The sequence below is a fragment of the Ipomoea triloba genome, chromosome 4 (assembly GCF_003576645.1).
Source record: "Ipomoea triloba cultivar NCNSP0323 chromosome 4, ASM357664v1".
In the NCBI taxonomy this organism is placed as follows: domain Eukaryota; kingdom Viridiplantae; phylum Streptophyta; class Magnoliopsida; order Solanales; family Convolvulaceae; genus Ipomoea; species Ipomoea triloba.
Window position 1 is genome coordinate 27402494 of NC_044919.1, and position 17140 is coordinate 27419633.

The following is a 17140-nucleotide window of genomic DNA, read 5'->3' on the forward strand; positions in this document are numbered from 1 at the left end:
CCCTTTTTTTTTTTTGTTTAAAAGAAAGTTTTATTTTAATATTATCCTAATCTTATATATATATATATATATATAATTCAGTATAGATGATGATGGATGATATACTAATGTTGAGCCACATGGACAAGTCCAAGAAAATAACTAGATCAAGAAGACCCAATAAAGACGATATTCAATATGCAGCCACTAAAGAGTTTAATAAGGATTGGCCTTAATATTTGTAATATATTTAGGATTAGGGCTTATCATCATTCATAATGTAACAAGGACTTCCCATATGGGGTAGTCTAGGATTCTTATTCCTTGTAGGATCCTAAGTTCAAAATATGTATAAATAGACCTCATACATGGGAAGGGACAAACCATTTTGAGTGATACAATATCTATACTCCCTCTGTATGTTATCTTAATGGTCGTGTTGGCTTGCCGCTGACTACGTAGAAGTTATAAACACAACAAAGGCTATTACTTTTTTTTTTTGTTTTAAATACTTATTTCATTTCTATTATATTCTTTACATATTTCATTTATTATGAAATAAAATTTTTATTCCTCTAAAATCTATTCCGTGAATCAAACATATTGTTAAATATTTACTATTATAACCATGTCTATAAATAAATTGCACAAGTTAAGTAAGCATTGATTCCCATTTTAAAAAATCAAGTACTTGATTTTAAATACTTCCATAACTCCTCTCAACTTGTTCTATTGATTGTAACCTTGTCTATCGTACATAAAGAATATTGAGGAATATGGATAATTGGCAAATATACGCATAAACCACAAAAAAAAAAAAAAAAAAAGCATCCCAAAACCACAGGACGAAAAATATAAAAATAAAAAAACAAAAAAAAAAAAAGAGAACCAAAGCCAACCATTAAATATTCAAGAATGAATTTGCATAAAAATTAACAACATTCTTTTTCCCCTATAAAAGGCGCCAAGCTTCTCCCTTCCAACTCGGTTTCGAACCACAAAACAATATTCTTTCTTAGTTCCAAGCAAGCTTCTGTTTATTTTCTTGCCATCTTTTACTATACAAAATCAGGAAAAGAGAGAAATGGCGGAAAATGAGTGGCTGAACGGGTACTTGGAGGCGATTTTGGACGTGGGAACGGACAAAAATGGCGGCCGAGGCGGCGAGGAGAGGAGCAGGAAGATGGAGAGCTTCAAGAGAACAATATTCAGCGGCAAGTTTGATGAAAAGTTCATGTCTGAAAGGCTTCTCCAGGCCCAGAAAGAGAAACCAGAACTGAAGCTGTTTAGTCCGACCAAGTACTTTGTTGAAGAGGTTGTTAACAGCTTCGATGAGACTGACCTCCACAGGACATGGATTAAGGTTAGTAAACGCCTCTATGGCTTCTCAAAAACCTGAGTGCTTAGCTTGCTTAATTACAGAAGAATGGTAATAAAGATTAGAGTATAAGCAACTAACAAAACAGATGTCCCACAAGTGACGATTCCCCTGGGCCAGCTCCCGTGCCTCTCGGAGCAAACGCAGGTAGATCGGACCTTTAAATGGACGGAGAAAGACCCGGTAGATTTATCAAAAAAGGAGAGAAGATTCTATCATTATGTTGGGCAGAGGCCCGTAAAGGCCAAGTCCAGCACCATGTGGTTAGAGAGAGATTGTTGGACGGAGACTGGTAAATTATCAAGTCCAGCACTCTGCCTCTTAAAACTGTGATGGAGTTTTATAAAGAAATAAAGTTGGGCTAGCTAGTAGCGAAGGTGCAACTTTATTTCTTTATATAAGACAAACTCAACAAATCTCCACCTTGTCGAACATATCGTTTAGGAGAAAAGACATATCTCATATATACCCATGGGTCTGGACAACCATGCTCATCTTAACATCTAGAAACACTGACTGCCTTTGTCAACACTCAACATGTCTGTTGCATTCTCACTTGTCGCTGCTAACTTATAACTTTTGGCGTAGTGGTAAGTGTATGATACTAAAGGAGTGTGAGTTTATACTAAATCAAGTGTTAAAATTAAGGTTGAGGAATGTAGCCAACACTTTTCACGTAAAAAGAAAAGTAGATGCTCAGAAAAGGGTGAAGTGATGAGGTTTGAGTGAATATAATGGGTGGGCTGGCAGGTTGTAGCAACAAGGAATTCTCGGGAGCGCAATAACAGGCTCGAGAATATGTGCTGGAGGATTTGGCATCTCTCCCGCAAGAAGAAACAGGTCTCTCAGCTCCCATCTTCAACTTTTAATTTACCTATTCATCACTATAACTATATGCACAATATGAGTTACATACTACTTGACAGTAAAAGCAGAAAGTGAAAAAAGGGATAAAGCAATATATATTTTCTTAAAATGGAGAAATGAATGTTGTAGTGTTTGGTGGTCTCAAGAAACATTATATTTCAATGGCAGATAGCTTCGGAGGATGCACAAAGGTTGGTGAAAAGGAGGGTTGAGCTAGAGAAAGGTCGTATCGATGCAGCAGAGGATCTTTCTGAACTCTCGGAAGGGGAGNACGCATAAACCACAAAAAAAAAAAAAAAAAATGCATCCCAAAACCACAGGACGAAAAATATAAAAATAAAAAAACAAAAAAAAAAAAAGAGAACCAAAGCCAACCATTAAATATTCAAGAATGAATTTGCATAAAAATTAACAACATTCTTTTTCCCCTATAAAAGGCGCCAAGCTTCTCCCTTCCAACTCGGTTTCGAACCACAAAACAATATTCTTTCTTAGTTCCAAGCAAGCTTCTGTTTATTTTCTTGCCATCTTTTACTATACAAAATCAGGAAAAGAGAGAAATGGCGGAAAATGAGTGGCTGAACGGGTACTTGGAGGCGATTTTGGACGTGGGAACGGACAAAAATGGCGGCCGAGGCGGCGAGGAGAGGAGCAGGAAGATGGAGAGCTTCAAGAGAACAATATTCAGCGGCAAGTTTGATGAAAAGTTCATGTCTGAAAGGCTTCTCCAGGCCCAGAAAGAGAAACCAGAACTGAAGCTGTTTAGTCCGACCAAGTACTTTGTTGAAGAGGTTGTTAACAGCTTCGATGAGACTGACCTCCACAGGACATGGATTAAGGTTAGTAAACGCCTCTATGGCTTCTCAAAAACCTGAGTGCTTAGCTTGCTTAATTACAGAAGAATGGTAATAAAGATTAGAGTATAAGCAACTAACAAAACAGATGTCCCACAAGTGACGATTCCCCTGGGCCAGCTCCCGTGCCTCTCGGAGCAAACGCAGGTAGATCGGACCTTTAAATGGACGGAGAAAGACCCGGTAGATTTATCAAAAAAGGAGAGAAGATTCTATCATTATGTTGGGCAGAGGCCCGTAAAGGCCAAGTCCAGCACCATGTGGTTAGAGAGAGATTGTTGGACGGAGACTGGTAAATTATCAAGTCCAGCACTCTGCCTCTTAAAACTGTGATGGAGTTTTATAAAGAAATAAAGTTGGGCTAGCTAGTAGCGAAGGTGCAACTTTATTTCTTTATATAAGACAAACTCAACAAATCTCCACCTTGTCGAACATATCGTTTAGGAGAAAAGACATATCTCATATATACCCATGGGTCTGGACAACCATGCTCATCTTAACATCTAGAAACACTGACTGCCTTTGTCAACACTCAACATGTCTGTTGCATTCTCACTTGTCGCTGCTAACTTATAACTTTTGGCGTAGTGGTAAGTGTATGATACTAAAGGAGTGTGAGTTTATACTAAATCAAGTGTTAAAATTAAGGTTGAGGAATGTAGCCAACACTTTTCACGTAAAAAGAAAAGTAGATGCTCAGAAAAGGGTGAAGTGATGAGGTTTGAGTGAATATAATGGGTGGGCTGGCAGGTTGTAGCAACAAGGAATTCTCGGGAGCGCAATAACAGGCTCGAGAATATGTGCTGGAGGATTTGGCATCTCTCCCGCAAGAAGAAACAGGTCTCTCAGCTCCCATCTTCAACTTTTAATTTACCTATTCATCACTATAACTATATGCACAATATGAGTTACATACTACTTGACAGTAAAAGCAGAAAGTGAAAAAAGGGATAAAGCAATATATATTTTCTTAAAATGGAGAAATGAATGTTGTAGTGTTTGGTGGTCTCAAGAAACATTATATTTCAATGGCAGATAGCTTCGGAGGATGCACAAAGGTTGGTGAAAAGGAGGGTTGAGCTAGAGAAAGGTCGTATCGATGCAGCAGAGGATCTTTCTGAACTCTCGGAAGGGGAGAAGGAGAAAGGGGAAATGAATCGGATAGATTCCCTTGCTTATATGCCAAGAATTAACTCAGATACACAGATTTGGTGTGATGAAGATAAGACAAGACAACTGTACATTGTCCTGATCAGGTAATAATCAGAATTCCCATTCTCTAACAAATGTCATTTTTCAAGGAACACATACAGTGAAGTAAGAATCAAAATGAAATGAAAAATGTGTAATAAAAGTGGCATTCCATGAAGGAATTGAAGTTTGATGTGATAGATGTTTACTGTTTATGTAGTATTCACGGGTTGGTTCGTGGAGAAAACATGGAACTTGGACGGGATTCTGATACTGGTGGTCAGGTAGTGATGTTACCTGTCCTGTTTTGTTTCATACCAGAAGTGAGAGCTAAACTGTGAATAAAAGGAAACCAGAATTCAAACAGATAAAGAAATAATAATAATAATAATAATAATGCCAACTTGCAGATCTAAATGCAGAAAGATAGATAAGGTGTGATTTGATTTCACTAACCGCATATATGTTTTCAGGTGAAGTATGTGGTAGAGCTAGCACGAGCACTTTCCAACATGAACGGAGTACATCGTGTTGATCTTCTGACCCGACAGATCACTTGTCCAGAGGTAGACTTCAGCTATGGTGAACCAATCGAGATGCTGTCATGCCCATCTGATGGTTTTGGAAGCTGTGGTGCCTATATAGTCCGAATCCCCTGTGGACCACGCGATAAGTAATTCGTTATTACAACTTTATTATCAAGCTAGCAGGAAAGTGTTGAATCAATTCTGAACATTTATTTGTTTGTTATGTTACAGATACATTCCAAAAGAATCGCTGTGGCCATATATACCAGAATTCGTCGATGGGGCTTTAGGCCACATTGTGAATATGGCAAGAGCTTTAGGAGAACATGTGAATGATGGGAAACCGGTGTGGCCTTATGTGATCCATGGCCATTATGCTGATGCAGCAGAGATAGCAGCACGCCTATCCGGAACCTTAAATGTGCCAATGGTTTTAACAGGCCACTCGCTAGGTAGAAACAAGTTTGAGCAACTACTTAAACAGGGGAGGCTCACCAAGGAGGATATAAACGCCACATACAAAATACTGAGAAGGATCGAAGCTGAAGAGTTGGCACTCGATGCTGCAGAAATGGTGGTTACTAGCACACGCCAAGAGATTGAAGAGCAATGGGGTCTGTATGATGGTTTTGATGTACAATTGGAGAGGAAGCTTAGAGTTAGGAGACAAAGGGGAGTTAGTTGCCTCGGACGATACATGCCTAGGATGGTGGTAAGCACTAAGCACTAAGCACAACCACTACTACCTATTTTCTCTAGTAGTGATTAGCTTTGCTTGCTTAAGTACCAAAACTCAAAGAAACTAACCTTAGCTTGGTATTAATCGTACGATGCAAATCTAGGTTATACCACCAGGGATGGATTTCAGCAGTGTTAAAGCACAAGATCTAGTAGACTGTGATGCAGACCTCAAGGCCTTAATTGGAACTGATAAAAGCCAAAAGAAGCGTATCCCTCATATATGGTCTGAGGTTTGTCATTCTTTTCTTCACTACTGAAAATTCCAAAAAAAAAAACACACTAAACATCAATAACAGCACAAAGATTAGTGATAGAAAATCATTTCACAAAGATGCAAAGTAGACCTCTTTCGAATGTCACTGGCAAATACCAAATTTTGATTGATGCAGATTATGAGATTCTTCACAAACCCTCACAAGCCAATGATACTTGCATTGTCCCGTCCTGACCCTAAAAAGAATGTCACCACTTTGCTCAAGGCTTTCGGTGAATGCCAAGCCCTTCAAGAACTAGCCAATATGGTAATGCAGAATCTTACTGCAGCCTCTCTTATTAGGTAAATAATTTTATATGTGATGTGAAGCACCATTAAGCAAGAAGTGAATATGCTTTGCAGACACTCATACTAGGCAACAGAGATGACATAGAAGAGATGTCAACTAACAGCTCCACTGTTCTCACAACAGTACTTAAGCTCATTGACAAGTACAATTTATACGGTCAGGTGGCATATCCGAAGCATCACAAGCAACATGAAGTTCCTGATATATATCGCCTGGCTGCAAAAACCAAGGTAAATCAACCATCAAGAAAGGCGATAACCCAATATGCAATCAAAGAATAAATACTTAAGATTTTTATTTCGTACTGTATAAAAGCTACGACTTCCTGCAGAAACAACTTCCCACTATAGCGGCATTTTTTCTTGAAAACCCTAACCAATAACAGCTCTACGCTGAACTTGTATCTTGAAGGGAGTTTTCATCAATCCAGCTCTTGTGGAACCATTTGGTCTCACTCTTATAGAGGTATGTACAATGTAGGAAATTTTGGTCTGTCTAAACTTTGTAAGCCTTTCTTTAAATTCATAGAACTCCATTCATGCAGGCTGCTGCTTATGGATTACCAGTAGTTGCAACAAAAAATGGAGGGCCTGTAGATATAATCAAGGTAAATACTAAACCAAATTGGAGACCTTGATATACAGAGAAACCAAGAAACAACGCCTTCAATTTCTAGTGTTCAAGTAATTAATATAATAGGTCTAATATGTGAAATTGTTGATCAGGCACTTAACAATGGGCTGCTTGTTGATCCACATGACCAACAAGGAATATCAGATGCTCTTCTAAAGCTTGTTGGTGATAAAAACCGGTGGCTTGAGTGCCGTAAGAATGGTTTAAAAAATATCCACCGCTTCTCCTGGCCAGAGCATTGCCGTAACTACCTCTCCCATGTTGAGCATTGCAGAAACCGCCACCCTGCAAACCGTCTTGAAGTTATCACGCCTACTGATGAACCCATGAGTGAATCACTATGTGGTGTTGAAGACCTTTCCCTTAAGTTCTCCATGGATGCAGAATTTAAACCTAATGGAGAGCTTGATTTGGCCAACAGACAGCAAGAACTTATCAAGATATTAACACCAAAGGCAACTTCCAATTCCAAATCAAACATTGGTTACTTCCCAGGAAGAAGGCAGGGGCTATATGTTGTCGCTGCAGACTGTTATAACAACACGGGAAATGCTACTGAAATATTATCTCTAATTATCAAGAATGTGAAGCAAATTACAGGTATAAAGTCCAGCCAAACAGGTTTAGTATTAATGACAGGAATGAGTCTGCAGGAGACAAAAGAAGCAGTAAAGAATAGCCAAGTAAATTTGGAAGATTTTGATGCATTAGTTTGCAACAGTGGAAGTGAAATTTACTATCCATGGAGGGACTTGATAGTGGATGAGGACTATGAAGCCCATATTGAGTATCGGTGGCCAGGTGAGAACGTAAAATCAGCCGTGACTAGGCTGGCCAAAGTAGATGGTGGGACTGAGAGCAATGACATGAAATGCATGAATCCAAGCAGCTCTAGATGCTACTCATACAGCATTAATGCAGGAACCAAGGTGAGCTTTCTAGGCAGTAATACTTGATTTTACAAATAAAACTTTTTTTTCCCTGATTTCTGACTACATAATGCATTATACATAAGACTCGGAAAGTGAATGACATTCGGCAAAGGCTACGCATGAGAGGATTCCGCTGCAATATTCTATACACAAATGCTGGATTAAGGTTGAATGTGATACCATTATGTGCATCAAGAGCCCAAGCAATCAGGTATGTCCCTTTACTAACATATGTTCCTTTGATTCTAACATAAGGAAAGCTAATCAAAACCACTAAGTACCCAATTTTGATTCTTCTATAGGTATCTCTCTATTAAATGGGGTATAGACCTTTCCAGAATAACAGTCTTAGTGGGAGAAAACGGGGACACAGATTATGAAGACCTGCTCGTGGGCCTCCACAAGACTGTTATTCTACAAGGTTGTGTGGAATATGGTAGTGATATGCTTCTCCGGAATGAAGATAGTTTCAAATGGCAAGATGTAGTACCCCAAGATAGCACAACCACAGCCATAGCTGAAAGTTATGAAGCCCACAATATCTCTACTGCCTTGGAGAAGTTAGGCAGCATGTGAGGTCTGTCTTTATTTTACTCTCTTTAGGGTAAAAGAGTAAAGGAAATATTGAAGGGCACTGTGGGTTGTATCCCTAAATCAATCAAAAGTCATATAGCGGTATACAAGTTCATTTAGAACTAAATGTAGGTAATCACAAGTTAGAACTGAGATGTAATAACGGTACATAATCACATATGGCAATAATTATCAATTTTAGCATTTCTAGTATATATATTGAAGCAACATTTGAGATATGTTCAATTGAGTGAGAAATCAAAGCTGACTTTAGACTATGGTTGTACATATATACACACACATGCATATGTTTAAGGAACAGAGGCAAACATTTCCAGTCTAGATTAACAATGTTGTTTCAAATTTTCACAAAGAAAGAGTTACAAATGATAAAAGACATAATGTTCATTCTAACAGCAATTAGCAGGGCATTGCATGATTTGTAAAAGAAAAGGATTTTTTATAGGAAACTCTCCATAAAGATGCAGACTCTACTTACACAGACTATGCTTTTATGATAGTACTTTCAAGTTGCAGGTTAGCACCATTTGCTGAGATATTTCTATCCACAAGCAACTCTCCAATAGTTCCCATGACTCCTCCAATACGGTCATATCAAAATTTCTTTCTTCACCTCTTTCATCATCATGCAGAACAATTCATTTCTATCTTGTACTCCTCTCCACAGCAACAATTGATAGTATGTGAAATTCCCTGAGATGTTTGGAACTCAGATTTCAGCACATCATGCACTACTATCATAGTTATCTTGACTTTAGAAGTCAAAAAGTAATGCTAAGATAAAAGTATAGTGAGTTGCTGACTTCTTGGCATTGACACGTTTGCCAAGAAAGAGTAGAGAAATATGCTCACCTTCAATTTCACAATCTGGAATTGTAATGACTGCACATACTCAGTTAGTTCAACTTTGTCTCCTGAAAGTGCTTGATGCTCATCTTCCAAGAATTTTACATCCATTTCCCTCAGCTCTGGCTGTAAACATCAATATTCATCCATATTGTCAGCTGATTCAAGATAAGGAAATCTTGTATTTGTTATTTACATAATTACATGTAAAAAAAAAACTTAAACACAAATGCTTCTTCTGAAATCCCAGTAAGGAGGTTATATATTCCGTGCACTTTTTATGCACCAATACATTAAATGTCAAATTGCAAATGCATTCCGATAGTGAATTGAAATTATTCCACTGTCAGGTGGAAATAAAAATAGTATTATTCAAAAAATAACTCAAGGTGGCTGCATAATGTGAATATTGGAAAAAATTCATCCAATGTGTGTCCATGTAATGTGCCATGAGCATATCAGTAGTTAAATAAATCAAAGTGGTCTTAGAAGATTTCCTAAACCGAACCCTGCCGATCATAAGTTCATAATTAACCTTAAAATCATTTATCTTCTTCTTCATGAACTCAGCAGATTGCATCAACTGCAACAAGCAAACAGAGTTCATTCAAACTCAATAAATACTGACCATTTAGAAATCAACTATAAATATCTAAAATATCATCTCACAGAAACTCTGTTTCCTTTCTCTCAGTGGCTCTGCTAAGCTTTGACTTGTGAAAAAACATAGTCATAACCCTAAAAAAATAATACTCTGTATATCTAGTAGATAATTCTTAAACTCTTAAGTACAGACTGAAATTTGTATTTGAAACTGAACTACTGTTAAAAGGAAGACTCAGGACTGTATAAGCAAACCTTGGTGTTCTCCAAATCAAGTTCAAACTTCAGTTGTTTCAACTGGCTCAGCTTAGTGTTTGCTGCTTCAAAATTCTTTGATAGGCTTTCAACTGCATTATCCTGATATACTGAAGATCAACCACACTTTATTACGGAGTATTATCTAAAGAAAAAGAATTATATTATACAGGGACACTTAAAGCAGACTCATTTCCATCAAGTGCATCTCAGTTTACGACAGTTGAATAACAGGAAACCATAGTCCTATACTCCTATTCCTAGGAGTGAGCTGGATTTCCTAATCTTGGCAAGTGTAGGCTTTAGCCAATGTTCCTAAAAATATAGGATCCCTATACAGTTCAATACACATCGAAGACAATTTATTGCCATCAATTATTATAATATATTCTCTCTATTCTTTCTTTGGTTTCTCACATATTTTGCTTCCACCTTACTGGCAGATGGTGACTATTCACTACCCGCTAGGTCTTGCAATCCCTCAATTTCAACAATGGCAAACAGCCAACAGCTGACTTATATAGTTATATAGCTGAAACTATGCAAATGATGGCATAGAATCTACAAGGCAAGGTGCAACACAAACTATATACTGGGAACTATATCCACCTGAAAGCTAATATTTAGCCAAGTTCTTTTAGGTCAAAGTTTAAGCATGTTAGTCAAAATGTAAAGGGACATAATTTAAGAAAAATGGACTTTCTATTTTTGCCTACATGTTCAACTTTCTGGATCATAATTGCTAGTAGCAAGCAAGTTCTTGTGTTTTTCCTGCCAAGCATAATGTAGTGGCAATGATATTACCTCTTCACTCTACACGTCTACTACTCTTTTATTAATAGAAACATCATTTTAGGTTACTTGTGTATACCATGTAGTGATTCATTTAAATTACATATGATCATAACTACACACAAATCTAGTATGAAATAGTAATATGTGGTAAGGATCGTTTCTTTACAGTCAACTGTACTACAGAATCCCTTACTCATACCTTCAGTTTCACCAGTTTTCTTAAAAATTGTGTCCATTGCCTGCAGGGTTTCATGATTAGTCATAGCATAAGAATCATCGTATGAAACATAATCTGGAGTGCCTAAAATCTATGATTCTAAAAATGACTCAAGATCAACTAGAAGAAACTCCAACTCAACTGTGAGCTCAGTTAAATATTTTGATGTTACAGAGAAAAGCAAATACAGTAGATGAAAATTTCAGAATAAAATTACCTGAGAATTCACTCCAATAAATGAGCCACGTGGCCCACATCTGTGATCATCTATCCAATTCTAGATAGAATAACATCAAGTACAAATTAAAAACTGTATAGTATGAAAAAAGAATGGTGTATACCAGAGATGTCAAACCTGCTGCTCTTTCAAGTGAGTAGTAATATCCTCAGCAACTTTGGAATAATATTTTCTGAAACAATAAATTACATATAAATCTAACATCTTTTGCCAATCTTGCAATCTTTGACTAATGCTCTTAAATTACCTTTTCTCCAAAAGTTTTGTTGACAAGTTGGTTCTTTCCTGTTGACTGAGCTCCAAAGTCTGGAAACAAAGATACCAAGATCAGAAAAATAATATTTATATCATTCTCAAGAAAAGAAGATTAGTTTAGAAAAACAAAAACAAACAAAAAAAAAAAGCAATCTATATCTGTTCTTTGATTGCTAAAAATGAAGAAAAGGGAAGACAACCCCATCTATTTGAAAGTAAAGACTTCTTGTATAAAAGTGAAAGCACACAGTGGAGACTCTATTTGTGAAAATTTTATGTACAGGTAAACGTAAAAACATAGAGAATAGCATTTCTCTGCTTGTTCAAAAAAAAAAAGAAAAAAAGAAGCATTTCTCTGCCAAATCTGTTTAGCCTATAGAGCAACAGAATGCTTGCAAAGATGTATAGCTGTGGATACTGGATAGTAGTTTGTGAACAATTTTGCATTAAGTAATTTCTAATTTGAGATCTTAATTTTATAGCCAGTCCACAACAATGAGAGAAGTTAAACATATTTATTTTACTGTTGGTATTGAGACAGGTGATTACATGTAAAACAAAGATTTCCACTTTAACCTTACCTCAAGCCTAGATATGGATGCTTTGCAATGTCAGTTAAGGTAGAACGATATTCAAATAAATCAAGGAGATAAGCTATAAAATAACCTAGGCCAACCAGCAAACTCATACTCATACATAAAAGATGATAGGAAATACAAATACGCATCCACAATATCTGTAGCATCTAAATTCATTTACTCTGTTCAACCTCCTCTAAGGGATAACTGGATTGCATAATATGAATGAGCCCAGAAAATTGAGAAAGAGAATTTTGACTTATGGTTTCAATTATTTAAATTCTGTTCATTGCAAACAAGAACTAAAAAGCTTTTTCACAACTTCTCTGGTTGCATTTCAAAATTAGGAAACTAATAAGAATGGGTACCTGATAGAGAGTGGATGAATTTCCTTCCAAAGAAGAAATTTTTCTTCGCTTTTCCAAGATCAGGGAACAGATTTCTCCCTTTGCCTTCACCATTTTATCGATATCCTCCTTGAGCTGAATTGTCTGCCTTTTGACTGCAATTATGTAAGAACTTCATAATTCTTCATTTAAGCTAAAAACATGTTTTCTATTAGCTGTAAAAGTAAAACACTATCCACAATTCAGTACAAGCTTTAGTTTACCATTAGATCATCTAGATAGTGTCCTAGCTGTAGAGTCACTACAAAATCATCTCTATGGAAGATCCAGAACAGCACTTATTCAGGAAAGAATTCCACAATTTGCCTAACTAGGTCCTACACATTTAAATGCTCAATCACATAAGTTTGCCACACAAATGTTCATTACTTAGAATGTATCCACATCTATTTTTCTCAACAAATTCAAATATTCTTTTTCAATATTTAAAATATGAGCCCAACTCTTCCTCTCTTTTTTTTATTTGGTGTTACTTTCCATCTTTCCGTACTAGCAATACCAGAAAGAGCATCTTCATGATGATATTATTGATAAACATACAAAATCTGTAGATGCTTGTACTAAATCTGCAAATGAATATACAGAGCAGAATATACACTACTTATTTTAAAAATAATTACTGCAGCCCAGCCGTTGACTGCAATGTAATCCAACATGGAGAGCTTTGAACTGACAGAAAACCTGAATTGAGGTCTCCTTCCAGCGTTTGAACGGTAGTGAGTTGCATTTGCTCTTCCACTGAAATTTTTGTCGCTTGATCCTCCACATCTAAAGTTACACAAATACGTATCAAAAGGTTTCATCAATTCAGAAGTATACAGTGAACTCATCATATGCCCGTAACATGAACACAAACGCGCATATAGGTATGATTATTACGAGTAATCGAGTAAAATTGTAAGAAAGCTAAAATTGTTAGACAGAGAGCAAGGAAGGACAAACCGTTCATCTGAGAGCGCAGAGTCTTCATGCATTGCAAATACTCATCCATTTTCACTGATTTTTCTTTGATTACCTGAATTTCACAAACCTGTGAAGAAAAATCTTGCGATTTAGATGTAGAAAATAGAGAGAGGGAGAGAGAGAGTGATCGGCTCAACTTACTCAGTAAAGTAGCGGTTGCTTGAAGCTACCACTTCGTGCTTGAAAGTAGGAAATGGTACAGAGCCTTGGCTTTCAGTTTCAGATATGGAGGGAAAGTAGAAATGTATGGTAATTTAATGATTTACCTTTTGAACGTTGAGATACAGATACAAATACAGTCGTTATACCGTGGACTGTGGTCACTGATACTGCAGTTCATCTCAAAAAGATATTACCTTACATTTATTTTTATATTATTGAATGAAATTGTACTTATATCAAAATTAAACGGTAGTTATATCGAAATGTAATTGTAGTTGTGTTGAAATGTAACTGCAGTGTATATGAACTGATACTGAATAACAGTTTCACATTTGTGTTTTATATTATCGAATGAAACTGTAGTTATATCGAAATGTAACTGTAGTTGTGTTGAAATGTAACTGTAGTGTATATGAACTGATACTGAATAACAGTTTCACATTTGTGTTTTTATATTATCGAATGAAACTGTAGTTATATCGAAATGTAACTGCAGTTGTGTTGAAATGTAACTGCAGTGTATATGAACTGATACTGAATAACAGTTTCCCATTTGTGTTTTTATATTATCGAATGAAACTGTAGTTATATCGAAATGTAACTGCAGTTGTGTTGAAATGTAACTGCAGTGTATATGAACTGATACTGAATAACAGTTTCCCATTTGTGTTTTTATATTATCGAATGAAACTGTAGTTATATCGAAATGTAACTGCAGTTGTGTTGAAATGTAACTGCAGTGTATATGAACTGATACTGAATAACAGTTTCCCATTTGTGTTTTTATATTATCGAATGAAACTGTAGTTATATCGAAATGTAACTGCAGTTGTGTTGAAATGTAACTGTAGTGTATATGAACTGATACTGAATAACAGTTTCACATTTGTGTTTTTATATTATCGAATGAAACTGTAGTTATATCGAAATGTAACTGCAGTTGTGTTGAAATGTAACTGCAGTGTATATGAACGGAAAGTGAATGACGCAGAACGGAGGTCGTTTCATCTGTCTATTTTATTAATCAAAACGACGTCGTTTTTATGCGCGGTCCACGATATAATTTGCCGATACAAATATGCGCTTAGGAAGCCTGGTAATTGGACAAATTATTGTGTGGATCATGATTCACATAGCTGTGTGGACCATGAATGTAAGATACATTTTTATTATGTTAAAAGTACATTATTTTTGTACTAAAGATACATTATTTGATAATATTTATAAAATAATATACATTTAATATTTAAATAATGTATTCTAAAATAATATATTTTATGTACAAAAATGATGTACTTTTAGTATATTAAAAATGTATTTTTTATTTATGGTCCATGCAATAATGATTGGTATTACCCAGTGGGCAAATTATGCTATGGACCCGGGTCCACCTTGCAAGGAATATGAACCTGGCTGGGTCCACCTTGCAAGGTGGACCCGAGTCCACGGCATAACAACCGTACCTGTTGTTAGACGGAAAATTATAACGTGGAGTCGTGGGGGTTAAAGACGGTAATGGGAAGGTTTTCCAAAGTGAAAAAAAATATGACAATTTTAAAAGTTGGACAAAAATGAGAAAAGAGCATTTGAGGTAAAAAAAACACAAGTCTGAAATGTGTTTGCTATTTTTTTGTTCAATTGTTGATCACAAACGCATGTATGGAGAAAGGAGAAAGAAGATACACAGAAAATGGAGAAGGTGGAAGGATGTTCAATCTATATCTCAACAACTGAAACTGGTTACAAGCTACATGCTTATATAGGAAGAAGAAGCGGGAAGGAGAAAGCAAGTAAACAGCTTGAACAGAATTAGTTACAGGCATAACTGTTTTCTCTTAAGTGTTCAGCTGAGTATTTTTACACATAGGAATGGATGTGATTGAACAGAATTAGTTACAGGCATAACTGTTTTCTCTTAAGTGTTCAGCTGAGTATTTTTACACATAGGAATGGATGTGGAGGTATTATTCGTTGACACTAGGGGTGGGCATTTCGGTTTTCGGTTCGGTTTTTTCGGTTTCGGTTTCGGTTTTTCGGTTTTGAAAAAATTAAACCATTCGGTTTAACATTAGCATTCGGTTCGGTTTCGGTTCGGTTTAAAACGGTTCGGTTTCGATTCGGTTCGGTTTCGGTTCGGTTTAAAACGGTTCGGTTTCGATTCGGTTTTATTTCGGTTCGGTTTTAGACCCTTGAATGTGAACATTTCCTATGTTTTTGAACATACTACCAAATAATACATATTCACATAATCAATATCCAAAATCTAAACATTAGATAACGAAATAGCAAATAAAAGTTCAAACGTACTACTAATATCCCAAACTTCAAATATTACAAACTTGAAACATAACATATCCCAAATCAAAAGTCTAATACGATAATACAAACATAACAATTCAAAGTTTCAAATACAATCAATATATCCAAAGTTTAACACCAAAATAACAATTCAAAGTTCAAATAAGTTTTCCAAAGTTTAACACCAAAATAAAGTTCAAACATAAAGTTCAAAGTTATATCTTGTTCAGTTGTTCATCCATCATCACATATCAATATCATGATGTTGCCCTGCTGATTTGCGGATCTCTGTACAACAAAACAAAAGGAAAAAAAAAACAAGATAAATAATAAAAGATTAAAGCATAAAGTAATATAGTACATTAGTATTAGTATATACTATACATAAATTCATAATAAAATATAGAAATTAGAATTGTCACTTACCTTCAGCAAGCAAATCCATAAACTCAGTTTCTTCTAATATTTTGAACGAGGCTTACAGTTGCATCAGATTGGAGTGAAGACCGTAACCAATCTTGTGTCAAAATCAATGCCTCTACCATATACGGTGTCAAAGAACTTGTCAAAATCAATGCCTCTACCATATACGGTGTCAAAGAACTTCAGTATTGGTCTAAAATATGGCCTGAAGTGCTAAAAGCAGACTCAGATGCAACACTAGAAACTGGAATTGCAAGGATATCACGTGCCATTTCTGACAAGATCGGGAATTTCATACTTTCTTTCCTCCACCATGACAAAATATTAAATTGCATACCCAATCTATTAGGAGTTGGCATTTCAATATTTTCCATCAAATATATATCCAACTCATTTGATGTTTTCTCCACATTTCCCTTTTCACGGACCATATTGGTGTATGTGGTAAAAAGGTTTGGAATTGGCACAACATCACCAATAGTAACACCAACATCTAAAACCGATTCACTAGTTTGACAAGATTGACTTCCACTTCCACTTCCACTTCCACTTCCACCCACACTTTGATTGGTACCTCCACTTGGTTTAGCATGCAATACACTGTATACCTCATACAACTTGCGCAACACCTCCACTATTGCTTCTTTCATTTCCATACATTTTGGGGTATCTTTGCCATACAATCTTTCAAAACAAATTGTCACAAAACTCATCTTGCTCCTCGGATCAAGCACACTACTAATAATCAGCAGTTTATTTATCTCAAGCCCCTCCCAATACTTATCAAACTTTTTCTTCATTTCATAAGCCATGGTACTCATATTGACATCTTTACTATTAA

At 36.1% G+C, this 17140-nt stretch overlaps 3 protein-coding genes across 6 annotated transcripts; 2 read left to right on the forward strand and 1 right to left on the reverse strand.

Moving 5' to 3' along the window:
* Window positions 1-947: 947 nt before the first annotated feature.
* LOC116016094 (probable sucrose-phosphate synthase 4) lies at window positions 948-2503 on the forward strand. The gene is made up of 3 exons (XM_031256257.1): window positions 948-1342; window positions 2108-2197; window positions 2393-2503. The coding sequence occupies exons 1-3, from the start codon at window positions 1064-1066 to the stop codon at window positions 2501-2503; spliced, it is 480 nt and encodes a 159-aa protein (XP_031112117.1). The 5' UTR covers window positions 948-1063.
* A 165-nt stretch (window positions 2504-2668) lies between these two features.
* On the forward strand, window positions 2669-9209 carry LOC116016475 (probable sucrose-phosphate synthase 4). Of its 2 annotated transcripts, none has more exons than XM_031256747.1 (15): window positions 2669-3063; window positions 3829-3918; window positions 4114-4334; window positions 4490-4553; window positions 4743-4942; window positions 5028-5508; window positions 5639-5767; window positions 5927-6058; window positions 6154-6330; window positions 6512-6565; window positions 6645-6707; window positions 6826-7662; window positions 7749-7876; window positions 7968-8242; window positions 8770-9209. In XM_031256747.1, the coding sequence occupies exons 1-14, from the start codon at window positions 2785-2787 to the stop codon at window positions 8239-8241; spliced, it is 3129 nt and encodes a 1042-aa protein (XP_031112607.1). In that variant the 5' UTR covers window positions 2669-2784; the 3' UTR covers window position 8242; window positions 8770-9209. The 2 variants fall into 2 exon arrangements, with proteins under 2 accessions (XP_031112607.1, XP_031112606.1); XM_031256746.1 differs by having other exon boundaries at window positions 8776-9209.
* Window positions 8827-13592, reverse strand: LOC116016476. Of its 3 annotated transcripts, XM_031256750.1 has the most exons (12): window positions 13558-13590; window positions 13396-13483; window positions 13135-13221; window positions 12415-12548; window positions 11461-11519; window positions 11331-11385; window positions 11193-11252; window positions 10958-10997; window positions 9964-10073; window positions 9641-9688; window positions 9112-9231; window positions 8827-8952 (listed from the first exon to the last, which is right to left on the reverse strand). In XM_031256750.1, the coding sequence occupies exons 2-12, from the start codon at window positions 13442-13444 to the stop codon at window positions 8884-8886; spliced, it is 831 nt and encodes a 276-aa protein (XP_031112610.1). In that variant the 5' UTR covers window positions 13445-13483; window positions 13558-13590; the 3' UTR covers window positions 8827-8883. The 3 variants fall into 3 exon arrangements, with proteins under 3 accessions (XP_031112610.1, XP_031112611.1, XP_031112609.1); XM_031256751.1 differs by lacking the exon at window positions 9641-9688 and having other exon boundaries at window positions 13558-13588; XM_031256749.1 differs by lacking the exon at window positions 8827-8952 and having other exon boundaries at window positions 9026-9231; window positions 13558-13592.
* Window positions 13593-17140: the final 3548 nt, after the last annotated feature.